A 15,353-nucleotide genomic window follows, 5' to 3' on the forward strand; every position below is an offset into this window, starting at 1 on the left:
TTCGCTTTTCCCTCCGCCTCTGTGAACTCTCCTTTCTCTCCCTCTCCCCTTCTCCTGTTCCACATCACCCAACGTCCCCATGGGTAGTTCTTGGTTTCACATCCTTTCTCTCAACACAATCCCCTCTTCAGTCTTTCATCTACTCCCTAGTTGGATGTCTTCTTCTACCCCCAGGGCTTCAACCATCGCCTCTCCTCAGGTGACTCCAATCCCCATCTTAAGCCCATGCCTCTTCCAAGAACTCTAGTTTTAGAGTTCCAACTGCCTACCGGATATTACCTATATGACACCCAACCAACACCTCAAAGGTCAATTACCTAAAGCCAACTCCCTCACCTTGCCTCTGCCCTGATCTTCTCCCCAGCTGTCCTCTGTGACGTGCTCACATCCTCATTCTTCCATCTGCCTGGCCAAAACCCTAAGGTTGTCTTTGTCTTAATCCCATCCCCCAATTCTTTGCTCTTTACACCAGTTAATTAAACTATCCCACTGCAACATCCTCAGTGACCTGGCTTGCATCTGCCCTCCTCACTGCATGCTGGCACACCCAGCAAGGGCTCTCACCACAGCCACAGTCACCATTCTCACTCCAGGGCTAGTTGTGATCTCTTCTCACCTGAGACCTTCAATTCCACAGTGGCTAATCTGGTTCCTTCACCCTAATTGGAAACTCAGCCCCTAACCCCACCCCACCTGCCCCACCCATCACCTGTCTGCCTCACCCATGTGTGCAGTGCCTCTGGTGGCTCCTTCAAGTGCTGAGGGAGAGCTTGAGCCTAACCCCTGGCCCTGCTGGCTTTCTCATGCTCTGCTGTCTCTGGATCCCCAATTCCTAACACCCTCAAGCAACCTGCAGCTCCTCGGCTCCTGACTCTCTTACCCCAGACCAAATCCCTGGTCTCTTCACCCCTTCCCTGGTTTGAGTCTCTGATGTTCTCATGACTTTTGTGCCCAAGTCACTGGGGCTGGAGATCTGTCTTGGTTCTGCTTAAGTGTGGCATGGGTCCATCAGCAGTTTCCACTTTTCCTGTCATGGTTTGTGGACCTTCCTGGCCTCCTCAGCTCCATATTCCTTTTGTATCTTTTTTTTTTTTTTTTTTTTTTTTTTCCCTGAGACGGAGTCTCGCTCTGTCACCCAGGCTGGAGTGCACAGGTGTGATCTCAGCTCTGCCTCCCGAATTCAAGCGATTCTCCTGCCTCAGCCTCCCAAATAGCTGGGAATACAGAGGCCTGCCACCATGCCTGGCTAATTTTTGTATTTTTAGTAGAGACTGGGTTTCATCATGTTGGCCACGCTGGTCTTGAACTCCTGACCTCAAGTGATCCACTTACCTTGGCCTCCCAAATTGCCGGGATTACAGGCGTGAGCCACCGCGCCCGGCCTCCTTTTGTACCTTCTCTAAAGATATCTTTTCCTTTTAAGAGTCTCTTTTGTTTTGTCAGGGAGCCCTCCAGGCAGTTCTATGAACATTTGGTTTTTTCCTCCTTGGAAACCTACTTACCATGATGTCTTTCTCTCTCTCTCTTACTCTCTCTCATATACCCTTTAATAAACCATATTTTGACATAGCTCCCTTTAAAATATCATGGCAGACTCAGTTTCAAACACTTTTTTTGTGTGTCCAGGCCATCTGACCTCTGAGTGCATTTTTCATTGAGAACTTTCTGAACTTTAAAATGACAAACACTACTACTCTGAGAGCGCCATGCACAGAAAGGGTACCCAAAGCACTGCTGCTGAGTTTTTGAAACTGATCTTTGAGGTTGGTATCTCCCAGGGCTGCAAAAAAGACATGGAAACTGCCAAAAATGGCTCCCTGAAAATTCAGAGAAGGCAGACAGAGGCAAAGGAAGGGAACTTAAAAGGTTGCCCCTGGAAAGCAGAGGAAGAGAATAAGGTGGGAGAGTAGTTTCAATCAGCAGCCTCTCTGCATATATTTGAAGAATCCCCTTTAAGGAAGATGCCAAGCTCAAAAGAAAACCAAGCAAAAATGAACTGGGTAGGTGTGGGGGAAGGAGTCTAAAACAGTAGTCAGAAAGCCATGCAGCCTAAAATAGCCAGCATCACCATCCGTCACCTCAACTACATCAAAAACCATAGAATAAAGAAGAAAACAAAGCACAGCTTGAAAAGGAACTGATGGCATGAGAAAAACTAGGAAATACCTGTGGCACGTTTGCACTGGGTGCTTTATTAAGCGTCTCCATTTTTTCTAAATCTGCCTCTAACTCTGTCTGGCAGAGGCTGAGATCTTTGTCTAGATTAGTCTGGTTCAAGAAAGAAAAGATGGGAAAGAAGGTTTTAGTTTAGAGGAAAGGGAGAAAGAATGGAAGGTTACGTTTGAAAAAAATGAATTTTTTTCTTAGTGTTATACTTTCATACGGCCAAGATAGCATGATTAAAACACAAGAGCTCACTGGAAATTAGTTGAAGACATGAAAACAGAGAATGTAACATTAGGCATATAAAGCAGAAATCCTGAAGTCATCAGAGCTTCAAAAAGCTATTCTACTTGCTACGGAGAACTACAAAAACCTACCTTTAAGGAAATGCCTATTTTCTCTTTTTTCAGAGTGTGGTGACAGTGACAAATACTATATGTCAGAAGAATACATAATTGCTTTAAAAACCTCTAAACATTAGTATATGTCTTAGAGAATTTGTTACATAGTTTTATTACCTAACCAAAAAAAAAAAAGCATCAAGTTTTTTCAAAAGTGATTTAAGAAAACAAACAAACAAACCCACAACACACTCACACTAACCAAGGCTAGAGAGCACACACAGTCCAACGGAGGAGGCACAGCGGAATTACCTTTCTATCCTCTCTAGGAAGGATAGAGCAGTCTCCAGGAGTATAATCCCATATCTTTTTGGGAGGCTGACGGGAAGCAGAGGAGGAAATGAAGAAATGAGCATAAAGACATAAAGACAAACATGGAGACTGGCTCAAACAAGGAGGGGTACACTGGGAGAACTGTATCAACACAGAAAGGTGAACTCAAAAGCAAGGGGAGTGGGTGCTGCCTACGGACACAAGGCTGCCTGCTGGAGCGGAAGCCTGAGGATTTGGGAGCTGGGACTGTTACCTAGGAAGTCTGTTTCTATGTCTATGTTTCAAGAGCAAATCATCGTTGGATTCTAAATATTGAAAACTTAAGAAAAGAAGGGGGGAAAAAAAGAAAAAAAAAGCATTAACAAATTTCAACAAAAATAGAAACTTTTAAATTCCTCATTGTTCTCTTCAAACTAAGATTGACACTGAAGATTCTACATTTTTGGGGCAGTCTTCTGCTGTAAAATTCATTGTGTATTAACACGTGTGAATCTAGAGGTTTGGTCAACAGACTGAACCAAATGTACTTTCTGTGGTTTGTAGCAAAGAAATTCATATATAAAATGGGTGTTAAATAGTACACTAGACAATTTCATACCAGTAGTTTTAAAACCTTCTTTTACAGTTTAACTAGACCTTGATAGTGGTAGAGACATACTTTTCATCCCCCTTAGAGAACAGAGTTTAAACCCAGAATTTAAAGAGGGGACTGTAAGGTTATTTTTGTTTTGTCTTTTAACTCTTCAAGTCAGATTTACAGCTGCATTCCTAAGACAGAAATTTGCCAAAAGATTGTTGTAAGTTTAATGAGGGAAGAGTCCAGAGGGTGGAACATTCAGAGGTTACAGGTGACTTCTAACTCTGGATCCTCTCTTCTACTTGTTCTGCCTATTTAGACTTGAATTTTCTTACATAATGACCTCTAGGGTGATAAGAAATAGGAGATCATTAATAGCTCCTAAAATTTTGTGCAAATTTCATTATAGCCAACTCCATGGAAGCATTCAAATTGGTTTACATTGTGAAATTTTGACTTGCTCTTACATATAGAAATCATGTCAATTTCTATAGAAATTAGAGGAAAACAACTCAGAAAAAAAGCTGATTCCCAGGCTCTTTGTAATAAATCTGCAAATGAGAAGTAATCTGATTCCAAGGTGTGTTCACTGCTGACAGCAACAGGTCAGTAATGTCATCTCTGCACATGTATATTCCGCATTTCATAAAGTAAGTGATATTAGCAATTACCATTCATCTTTAAGCACTTAATACACTTGGACTGTTCATCTGCAGAAGTAGACTTTTTAAAGCCTAATGACTTACGATCATTTCTTTACTGCAATAAACAGGGCAGTGTTTACAAATTAAACTGGTTTTAAATAATCTGTCCAAAAATGGTCCCTGGAGTCTTGAACTATTTGCTATTCTAACAACTTGTTGGAGCTAAAAAGGTATCTTTTTAGTTAGGATCTTCCTGAAATTTCAGTTCATTTTGGGTGGCTAAAGCGAAGGGGTGGAGGAAGCAAGGAGTTCAGGGTAAATGTCTAGTGTCAAAGTTCTGGCAGGCTTTACTGGGGAAAGTGGTCCCCAGTTGGTGTGAGAAAAAAAAAAAGTAGAAATGCTGATTCCCATGATCTGGTAGGAGTTTTGATTCTGCTTCTAAATGGCTGAAAAGCTTTCCAAAACAACTTCCATGGTTTATGCCACTTTTATTTATGTCTCTTACTCTTTTGTGGCAGAGTGGTTGCAGTAGGAAGTGAAGAAAAAATTTATCCTTACCACACCTTCCTCCCAAACCCTGTTAGTTCAACTAGGTAATAAGCCCACCATTAGGATGCCTCAGACCATAAGGAGCTGTTCATTTCAGGACTGTTCCTCAGGATATGGGCATTGATTTAGTTAATTTGGCAAGTCTTCACAAGTATTATCTTTTAAAGTAAGACCTACACAAAAAGAAGCAGTCTCATTAGAAGAACTCTGAGGCCTGTGCAAAGAACGCATGTGGCTTCAGAGAAAATGCTACTTCGAAAAAGCATCTCTGAGTCTTTAAATAATTAAGAGGCTGTTGGAGCAATGGGGTGGGGAGACAAGCTAGAGGAAGGCCCCAGTATACAACTGGACTATGTTCTCAACATTTGTTTGAAGTTAGCTGTGTGGTACCTGGAGTGAAGTTTTTGGCAGCAATACTGTTAATTTATCAAGCTATGCATGGAGACTATTTAAATGTATGCTGGTATTAAAATACTATATATTATCCTCAAAAATTACTTGTAATGATAGATTTAGTAAAACAATCACAACTAATTAGGGAAAAAATTCCACCATTTTTCCTGAAAGCTAATATTTTAGATAAAACTAATTTAGTTGTTTGGCAGATGAGATGGGCAGAAATGTGTGGATTCTGAAACAGACTTCAAAAATCAACGGCATGGACTCTATTAAACATAACTTAATAGCTTTTGCTTTCCTTGACTAAAGTATGGCATTATTGTTTCATATACCAATCATGGTCTGTTTTGGGGGTGGGGAGACAACTACACACAGCAAAAGCTTTTTTCAGTGACATAATTGACCAGGTTTTAAGAAAAGGAGAAAAGAGAAAGGGTTAGGATACTGTTAAATACTGCATGTGGAAAAGATTGCCTGAGGTAGATTTAACTGATGTCTGAATGGTGAACAGCAGAGGCGAAAAAAAGAAAGGAGAGAAAGGAGAAGAAATGAGGTGTGCACCAATGCTTTGGGGAGGGGAGAAAGAGGGTGCAGACTTTGGGTCAGATGCGTCCCTCTCCACTGGTCACTAGGTGGCGCTGTTCATCCAGGACAGCTCAGCTGCTATCGGGAGACAGTGTCTAGGAGGGACCAGAAGAGAGGAACAAGCAGGCTGTTTGCAAGTCTGGTGCTCTTAACTCAGAAGATGCCTGAACTTTCAAAGCTCAGCACTGCCAAATCAAAGAGCAATTCCTAAGCACCAGCTTAATTTCTCTTTGTCTTTGTTTTAATAAAAAATTTTAAAACATTTTATTTACTCAACTATAAAATACATTCCTGTCTGCAAATAAAACTATCATCCCAGACCACAGAAACTCAAAAGCTGGATCCAATGCATAAAGTCTCATACAATCATTGAATAAAATGTGTTTATACACTTAACTCCTCTACCTGTAAATTCTTTTTGCAGCTGTAATAATTAAGACTTTAAAATAACTAGAATTTTAAAGTCAGTTTCCAGTTATCTCTAGAGGAAGGATGAGCTCAATTCTCCCTTCTATTTTATATTCCTTTGGGTGCAAGGCTAAGAAAATCCTCCTTTAAGTGCCAAAAGTCAATTTGTACCAAAGCCAATTCAGAGATATCATGGGGCAACTGTAGGCTGAATACTAAAGATGCTAGAATTCCTTACTCCCATTTCAAACTTTGGGAAATATCCTACATCATAGAAATCATTCCCTAAAAGTCACCTATAATGGGGTTGCATTTGTGGGTCACATCTACATAAAGAGGTCCTTGTTGGCCTGCTCTGGGACTTCATTTACATATGTGCTTTTAAAAATGCTAAAGCAGAGACAATGCTGGTCTTCTCAGTGTGTAACACATTTTCAGCTTGTCTTTTACAGACCATAAAGACTTTGGTCAAGGAAGTGAAAACAATGGCTGAAATAATGCCATCCGCAAGGCATGTGGTACTTGTTGTTAGTGGGGGGAGGTCTAAGACAAGCAATGATTATTTGTGTTTCTCTGGGATATTCCAGCAAGATATACTTCCAGAGCTCACTATCCTTTCTCAGTGAAGTAAGGCAAAAGAAAGCTCAGAGGTTGTAGTGAGAAGAGACAATCCCACTACGGACAACCAACATGACTGCTCCCCACTTTCTGAATTCCTTACAAACATCTGATTCTTTAGCAGCAACAATGCATCCACAGCATTAGTTTAAAAGGTGTATAACCACTGAAGCTATTAAACTTACCGGTTTCCCAAACTCCAATTCCGAAAAGAATTTATACCAAGGTTCATTCTTTAAATCTATCTCTTCTGGGCTTATATCCCGACTCTATAGGGGTTGGTGATAGAGAAATGGAAGAAAGAGAAGGATAACATTATGCAAAGATTACATAGGAACAGGCCAGTAGAGATGCAGTGGTTTCCAGGTATATACAGGAGCTGCATTCAACAGCAGCAATCATCTGTTTTTACTGACAACAGCAAAAACAGGAGGGAGAGGATGGGTTTATAAAAACAGGGAAATTGAGGCAGGGAACAGTAAGTGAATCATTCTCAGCCCTAAGGCAGAGGAAAATGGACTATAGATGGACAACTCTGCACCACACTGCTGCCTACACAACAAGTCTGAATCTGGGCATAACAGCATTCTGCAATAATTTTCAGTAATGTGGAAGAAAAGAAAGCCCTTTACAAAGAACTATTAGTTATGAGCAAATTACCTGGTGAGCACACCAAACATTTAGCCATCTATGCCAGTTGAGTAGAGCTGATTTTTATGGGCTAGTACAACTTTAGTACTTATTTGCAAAGCTGCCTTAAGGTTTTCGAAATAAACGCAAATATTGACACTTTATAAAAGCCAATTGGTTAATACTGCATCTTTAATGGCACATGAGTAGGTAGGAAACCATGTCCCGTACACAGTAAAGTGAAAGTGAAAAATGATATAAGTAAAGACAGAGGACACAGTGAAAAAACATTTTAAACAAGTATCCATGACGGATGAATACAGACAGAATATACTTCGTGTTTTAACAAATAAATGTTAAAGAATTGGGAAAAAATAAAGTGAAAGAAAAGCTAGACAAGACAGATAACAGAACAAAGGGGAAAAAACTTCTGGGTTATATGACAAAAATAAGTTAGATTTCTCACTTTATATAACACTATGAGGTATCAATAGACTGATAATTTGATTTCATGGGATATAATATTTAACCAAATAAGTATAACGTTCTGGCACCTTATTTAATGGAATAACACGTGTTTCTGGAAATAACTAGTTGGAAAATGAATGTGTGCAAAGCAAATCATGTTTTCCCCTTCATAAATTGGAGAAATGTTTACATCAGGGAAAAGTGTTTGAGGTTCATGACTAATTAAGTATGTATATATGTTTCAAAAAACATTGATAATCACAAAAAGAGAGTTGGGGTGATTTTCTACAATAACCTGAAATATAAAATGCATACACTTTCTACTGAGATTGAAAACACTGCACAACAAACTTCACTACTTCTGGGCTATAACATCTGAGGGAGGGGGTTGCCATGTCTGGTGTGCAGGTCTTTAATGCTAGTGCTTCACAAAGCAGCTCTTCTTGTACTTTACTTACAACGCAGTTAACATCCCCTTTGCAGCTTGTAGAAATGGCTGCTAACTTTCTTAGTGACCTTTACCATCCCTTTTTCTAAGATCTTTAAAAGAATCTTTAGCATTACTTTCACTTTTGCTACAGGTAGAGGACTATGGAAATATGGCAGGGAACCTTCTTTTAACTGAAACCAAGCTAGGTTGAAATCGGAGGGAAAATCATACTGAAACACAAGGTCTGTCCTCCTGCATCCAGATAAGACTTCCTCCAAATGTCTTTAGGGACTTATGGTTTAAATCCTGAAGGAGAAGCCTTGCCCTCCCTGTAGTAAATGGATTCTATATTTATTCAATTCAGTGAAAGGAGGTACAATACCTACAAAAACACAACTACTCAGTAGTGGCAATTTAGACATTGGGAGTTTCTAGATCCTAATATGATGGGGTTTCATGAAATCTATTTCATGTTTGTTATTTTTACAAAGACTATTTATAAACTGCCCTCTGGGAATGGTTAGGCTTTTTTTTTTTTTTTTCTTAAATAAAATGTACCAGCTCTTTCGGGAAACTGCCTGAAAGTTTTGGTACTCATGATCCTGAAGTAATTAACTTATTTTATTCCCAAAGGTTGTCTGCAGATCGTTTTACTGTGGAGGTTAATGCTGTGACAATAATAGAATCAGGAGGTTATGTCAAACAGCGATGGGTGAGAGCAACCAGCCTCAGTCCTTTGAGCTGCCCAGAGATAAAGCTAAAAAGGTGATACCACACAGCCCTCACATCTGCATTTGATTTTGCCAAGTATAACTCAGCTGTGGATTCTGTTATGGAACAGACCAATAGAAAAACATCCTTCTGGACACAGAGCAGGAACTCTGGCCTGGCAGACAGGGAAAAATTCCATAATGCCTGGCAAAGTTCTTTAGTACCACAGGCTATTCTCCCAGCTCAAAAAAAATCCTTGGAAAAGGGCAGGTAACTCACCAGAAAAATGCCAACTTCTCCTCAAAGACAGTTTTGCTTCTTGAATGGAAGCCAGAGACCAGCTTCAAATTCCAATTAAGTAAGTTGCCTGAATGTGGTATGTCTGTGTAGCACTTAATAATATTCAGTTATTGTACCCATATTATCACATTTGACCCACCCCATCTTCCAATTCCTAGTCCAGTGTTCTTTACACTATACCATATTCCCCTTTTCATATTCCACATGACAGGGGGGCAGGCCCACTAAGTTTGCGATGACACCAAGCTAAAGCAGGGCTAAATGACCATGCTGAAAAGTCAGGAAAGGAACGCAAAGTGAGGATGAACTGGGAAGAAACCAAGCTGGGGAAATCCCCTTGTTTTACACTTCCAAAATGTACACTGTGTCTGTAATCCCTCTTTTAATATCTGTCCGTCCTACTACATATGTATGTGTGTGTGTGTGTGTGTGTGTCTGTGTGTGTGTGTATATATGTATATATTTAACTGAACTGAACTTCTGTAAGAGACTTAGAGGAAGGTATAAAAGAATGAGTCCTGAAAAAGGCCATTTCTGACAAAGCAAGGGCTGACCAATAGATCTCCAATTCCAAGGCTAGAAGAGAAAAAAGTATCCTACTATGATAAGAGGGGACCAAGTAGAGATAAAGACCCACATACGTGCCAGGTTTGGTGGCTCAAGCCTGTAGTCCCAGCAGTTTGGGAGGCCAAGAGGGGCAGATTGTTTGAGCCAAGGAGTTTGAGACCAGCCTGGGCAACATGGTGAAACCCCATCTCTACAAAAAATAAAAAATTAGCTGGGCCAGGCACGGTGGCTCATGGCTGTAATCCCACACTTTGGGAGGCAGAGGTGGGTGGATCATTTGAGGCCAGGAGTTCAAGACCAGTCTGGCCAACATGGTGAAACCCCATCTCTACTAAAAATACAAAAATTAGCTGGGCATGGTGGTGCGTGCCTGTAGCCCCAGCTACTTGGGAGGCTGAGGTGAGAGGACTGCCTGAGCCTGGGAGGTCAAGGCTTCAGTGAGCCATGATCACACCACTGTACTCCAGCCTGGGTGATAGAGTGAGACCCTATCTCAAAAAAAAAAAAACAAAAAAAAAAAACAAAAAACAACCTTCATATGAGTCTTTCAAATAGATGACTAGGTCATCAAGTTTGTAAGTCTTCTGCAGGGGGTTTTGAAGGCAGTACAGTGTTTCTTTCATCTTTCTGGAATGATTTAGAGTATGCTCCAGGGCAAGGTGAGCTCTAGGGCAACCTCTCCTGCTAACCATGCATAGATGTGCCTATGAAGTCACAATTTAAATTGCCAGAGTTAAGCAGACATAAGTACCTCAAATGGAAAAAGCATTTTTTCTCCTAAAATGAGGTAGTGCATATCTGAGAGCAGACTTACATTCTACATCTGTCACTAGTTAGTATACTTACCCACAGTTAACAATGGAAGTGTGTGTTTTGGGGCGATGGGGGTGTATGCTCAAATTCTGGCAAACCAGATACTAGATACCAAAAGCCAAGACTCACATGCTGAAACTCACACTTCACCTTTTCTGTCCATGTGATAAAAACAGCAGGAAACAAAATCAAACATAAAGGATGAATTCAACTACTGTGAAGGGCAGACTGTCAAAAGATTAAGATTCAACTAAAACTTCTCTTTGGAGGAACAGAGCTAAATTGGGTGAAACTATTGGACATTCCTACTCCTCCTTGGCCTGCCTTTGGTGTTCATGCCCCATTAGTGGCTTGGCTTAGGGCTTGGTACTACACAGAGGAGCTTTGCAATCCATGTACGTGCTCACCACCATTCTCCAAGAAGGCCCCGTGGGGCACTATGTGTTACTTTTCAGGGTTTGTAAAAACAACGTAAATGATCCCAAGAACTGTGGTATGGAAGATCCTCGTAAACTATTGCGGTATCAATGAGAAAAACTAAACTATGTTGTTTTTCCTAGTTCTGAGTAGTGGTTAAATGACTAAGAACCAGGGAAAGGAGCTGGAAACAAAGGAGAAATTAAGAAAAGGGAGCCTTCGGTAAGAGCCATGAAAATCTATGAATGGTAATACTGCCAAAACAAAAACACTCAAAGGTCTACAGAGTCCCTGAAATCATTTAAATGTATTAATATGTAATGGTGGGTCCCAGACTTATTATTAGTGTTGGAAATAAACCCAAGGAGCACGACTTTCTTTGCAGGAGCACCTGGGTGCAAGGTTACCTTCTATGTTTCTTACGTACAGTATCTTCTAACAGCAGAGAACATCCAAAGAAGGGCAGTGGTGGGGAGAAGGCAAAATTCTGTGCTCCTCTCTGAACTTTCTGCTTGAAATAACTGGTGCATAGTGAACGCTGAAGAATGACAACTCTAAGTATTTCTGTGACCTGTTGACCTTTTTTCCTAATTAAAATGACTTATCCTTCAGTGCTTTTAGAGATGTCACATTTTTATCTCAGTAGAAGTCAAATCGATTCTTCTTTCAAAACATGTAGAGCCGATGAGGCGGGGGGAACATAATTTGAGCCTGCATTTCAGAGGCCTGCTTATTCTGTAGACATTGTGGTGACCGTATTTTAATAAAAACCAAACTCCAGCATAATAATTCCATCCTGCTGTCCTGCTGGAGGACTGCAATGTTTATGGAGCTTTGGAGAACCCCTTAACCAGGATCACAATTCCAAACCAGCTTTTCCCAATGAAGGGTTAATAAAAGGATGCATGATTGGCAGGTATGAAACTAATCAATGTGTAAGAATTCTTCCTGTTTCACAGAAGAGGCCGCTTTTCCAGGGTGGTCTGCTATATGCATACAAACCATTTTCCCCACTCATAATTGCTTAGAGATGTAAACTTGTATAGGGAATCATAAACCAGGTCGAATATGAAATTTGTCCTCAATATTGCACTTGTCAAAAAAGGAAGACCTAAAAGATATATTCTAACAGCCTGGGCCTTTTTTCCAAGTCACAACATCTTATTAGTTATGTAGCTTTTAATGACATTCTAGTAACTTGTACAAAATTTATGCCTGTTCAGAGTCACTTAAAAAAAACTGGACTTCAGTCCACTTAATGACAAGCCTGATAAATGAACACTTAGACATTCAAAAAAAGACAGCAGCAAAATCAATCTTTATGTTAGTAGAAAAATTAATATTAGTTAAAACCATGCACAAAAAAAGCAACAGAGCCACAATAAGAGGATTTTTTAAAAGCAGACTCGCGGGACTTATTTTATGAACACCTGCAAAAATGAAAAGGGTAAAAGTACTTCATTTTTGTCATTATCTTCAAAACAAAGTTAAGTCTATCTCAAGGGGAAAGAATGTAATCCAACTGCACAATGCATTCTGATTAAAGAACATGGGCACGGTGAGACAAAATAACTTTAATATGCACATTACCATCTTTTCGTTGGTCAGAACAGAAGACTTGCCCGGCTGATATTCGTAAATGCTTTTGGGCTCTGCACGATATTTTCTTGTATCTACTTTCTTATCTGGGGGTTCCCAATCATTTCTGCAGAAAGAAAATTCTATTAGAGCTATTTTCATGACAACTGGCATTAGCTTCTGACACGGTCTGACTTTGGATGGCTGTAGTGTAATCAAAGAACTGTTATATCCAAAGCATAACATCGGAGTCAGAGTGAACAATTTAGTTGTGTTGGTTTGCTTCTCAAAACAACCAGTTAAAGTTTGGTGTTCGCTTCTCACAAGGCTTGAGATGTCCTGTGCTCAAAACCAGGCACCAGGAAGGGGAGCGGACAAAGCAACAGGAACAGAGGCGGCAGCAGCAAAGCTGGCTCTGGAAAAATCTTTCACCTTGCTTCGCTCTATGGGCTTTTCATTCCACAGACATGCCTGTACTTCCCACTCACACTAGAGCACTGAGAGAGAACACAGGTCCTGGAGCCAGTTGACTGTGGTTCAAATCCTGCCACACCCCTTGCTAACTAGGTGATCTTAAACAAGTATTTCACCTCTTGGTATCTCAGTTTCCTCATCTGAAAAATGGGGTTGTTGTAAGGACTAAACAATTTACATGAGACAGCACATGTAATCACTGAGCAAAGTGCCAGGCCCATAGTAACCACGCAATAAATGTCAGCTGCTATCATAATTGCATTCTTCCCTGTGCCACACTGGAATAGGGAAGAGTTAACTGTGGGTTGAGACCTTAGATTCAAGTCAGTAATCGATTTTGGCTTGATTTTTGTATATGGTGAGAGATGGGGGTCTAGCTTCACTCTTCTGCATAACCAGTTTTCCCAGCACCATTTATTGAAGGGTCTGTCTTTCTCCCAATGTATGTTCTTGGCACCTTTGTGGAAAATGAGTTCACAATAGGTGTGTGGATTTGTTTCTGGGTTCTCTATTCTGTTCCATTGGTCTATATGTCTGTTTTTATGCTAGTACCAAGCTGTTTTGTTTACTATAAGCTCTAGTTTGCAAATTTTTTATTTGTGCATTACCGTACTTTGCACTGTGATTAAGTTTTTCATGCAAGGCTGTAAACTTCTTGAAGGCAGAGACAATGATTTATATATACCTATATCCTTCCATGATATATGGTTAAATCTGCAGGGAATACACCCAGTGGGCTCTGGATGAAGGCAACTATAAAGGATTTGTGGGTATACCCAGGTTTCTTTTCAAATTAATTATCAAACTCCTCAGGTAGAGGCCACTTAAGTTCGAGTGGTGACTTTTAAAAACAGCCATTAATTTGTCTATGAGGTTGGAAAAGGTACAGAGGTGTGAAATTGGATGTGTATTTAAGGAAGAAGTAAATAATTTTGTTTGGTCAGAGCCTTTTGTGTGTTGAGAAGTGGTGTAAGTTGGGGCTAGAAGATGCATGGAACTCCTGTCCAAATAGCATGAGGAGATTGCTTCAGAGGGCATTTTTAGAGACAAGAACTCAAGTCAGGTGTTTGGGACCAGCCTAGCCAACACGGCGAAACGCTGTCTCTACTAAAAAAATACAAAAATTAACCGTGAGTGGTGATGTGCACCTGCAGTCCTAGCTACTCGGGAGCCTGAGGCATGAGAACTGCTTGAATCTGGGAGGCGGAGGGTGCAGTGAGCCGAGATCACACGACTGTACTCCAGCCTGGATGACAGAGCAAAACTCCGTCTCAAAAAAAAAAAAAAAAAAAAAAAAACTCAAGAAAAAGAAAACTGTTTTGCTTGCTGCAGGCATTTTAAGAGATTTATTAATGCTGTCACTAAAACAAGTCCAAGGCTTATGTCTCAATAATACATGTTGCATGAGTAAATGGACATTAAAAAGTGAGGCTTCTTTTTAAAGTTATAGTCATTGCTATGAATATGTGAACACAGTATGCACAAAGAATATGACAACATGTGACAAATCTTGCAGTTAAGATTTCTCTTGTGAAAATGTAAAAAGTTATGATAATGATAGTCAATATTAATTAAGCCCATACTCTTAACTTGGCTCCCATACTAGGAGCCAAGTGCTACCAGGAATGTTTACATGTATTATCTCATTTTAACCTTGCACTATCCTTACTAGGAATCATGCTATTTTTATCCCCATTTTACAGAGGAGGACATTGAGGCTAAGAAATAAGAAGTCACTGCTAATAGGTGACAAGGGACAGACTCAAATTCCACATTCCTAAGAATGGAGGCTCCTAGGTCTCAATAAACAACAAGGCCCAGGCTGAATGAATGAGAGACAAGCGGGCACTTACCTTTCTGAGCTTGACTTCAGTGAGGAAGAGCGGGCTGGGAGGGGTAGTGTGGCCGACCTCTTGACTACCTTCTCACCATCAATGTAGCTCATCTCACTTTTTGAGCGAGGCACAGAAAGGGGAGATTTTGCTGGAGAAAGACAGTGCAGACAAAAGACTTAAAACTCATGAAAACTGAGAACAGGGCAATTATCTTCCCTCATCCACCACTTTCCCTTCCTCCCCCACAACCAGGTTATTTGAAGTCACTTACTGTCTTCAGAAAACGAGTATCTGGGAGAGTACAGATCTGAATCATCATCTATTGAACAAAACAAAATGTAGTCAGGAGAAGTCTGGCTGAGGTAAGAGAACCAAGTTGTATGTTCCCCATTTCCACAGTCTGGTACGAGCATCCAGCCCCCCTAGGGATCCCAGCGGAGAGAAGAGTGAAGCACCAGAAGCTACACCACGGCAGAGCACATTTGAGAGGAGCAAGGTTTGTAGAGCACACCC

At 40.6% G+C, this 15,353-nt stretch overlaps 1 protein-coding gene across 50 annotated transcripts in view; it reads right to left on the minus strand.

Annotated features, from left to right (window-relative positions):
- The window catches only part of SORBS1 (sorbin and SH3 domain containing 1), a 250,086-nt gene that overhangs the window by 57,668 nt on the left and 177,065 nt on the right, over window positions 1-15,353 (minus strand). For 27 of the 50 annotated variants that reach the window (XM_034931176.2, XM_055093195.1, XM_055093191.1 and 24 more), the window contains 6 exons: window positions 15,112-15,159; window positions 14,859-14,988; window positions 12,544-12,658; window positions 6,803-6,886; window positions 2,817-2,882; window positions 2,167-2,268 (listed from right to left, as the gene is read on the minus strand). In XM_034931176.2, the coding sequence (XP_034787067.1) occupies window positions 2,167-2,268; window positions 2,817-2,882; window positions 6,803-6,886; window positions 12,544-12,658; window positions 14,859-14,988; window positions 15,112-15,159 (545 nt within the window). The remainder of the gene's footprint in view (window positions 1-2,166; window positions 2,269-2,816; window positions 2,883-6,802; window positions 6,887-12,543; window positions 12,659-14,858; window positions 14,989-15,111; window positions 15,160-15,353) is intronic. The other 23 variants (XM_057298960.1, XM_034931184.2, XM_055093180.2 and 20 more) reach the window with 4 other exon arrangements.

The sequence above is a fragment of the Pan paniscus genome, chromosome 8 (genome assembly GCF_029289425.2).
Source record: "Pan paniscus chromosome 8, NHGRI_mPanPan1-v2.0_pri, whole genome shotgun sequence".
Lineage (NCBI taxonomy): Eukaryota > Metazoa > Chordata > Mammalia > Primates > Hominidae > Pan > Pan paniscus.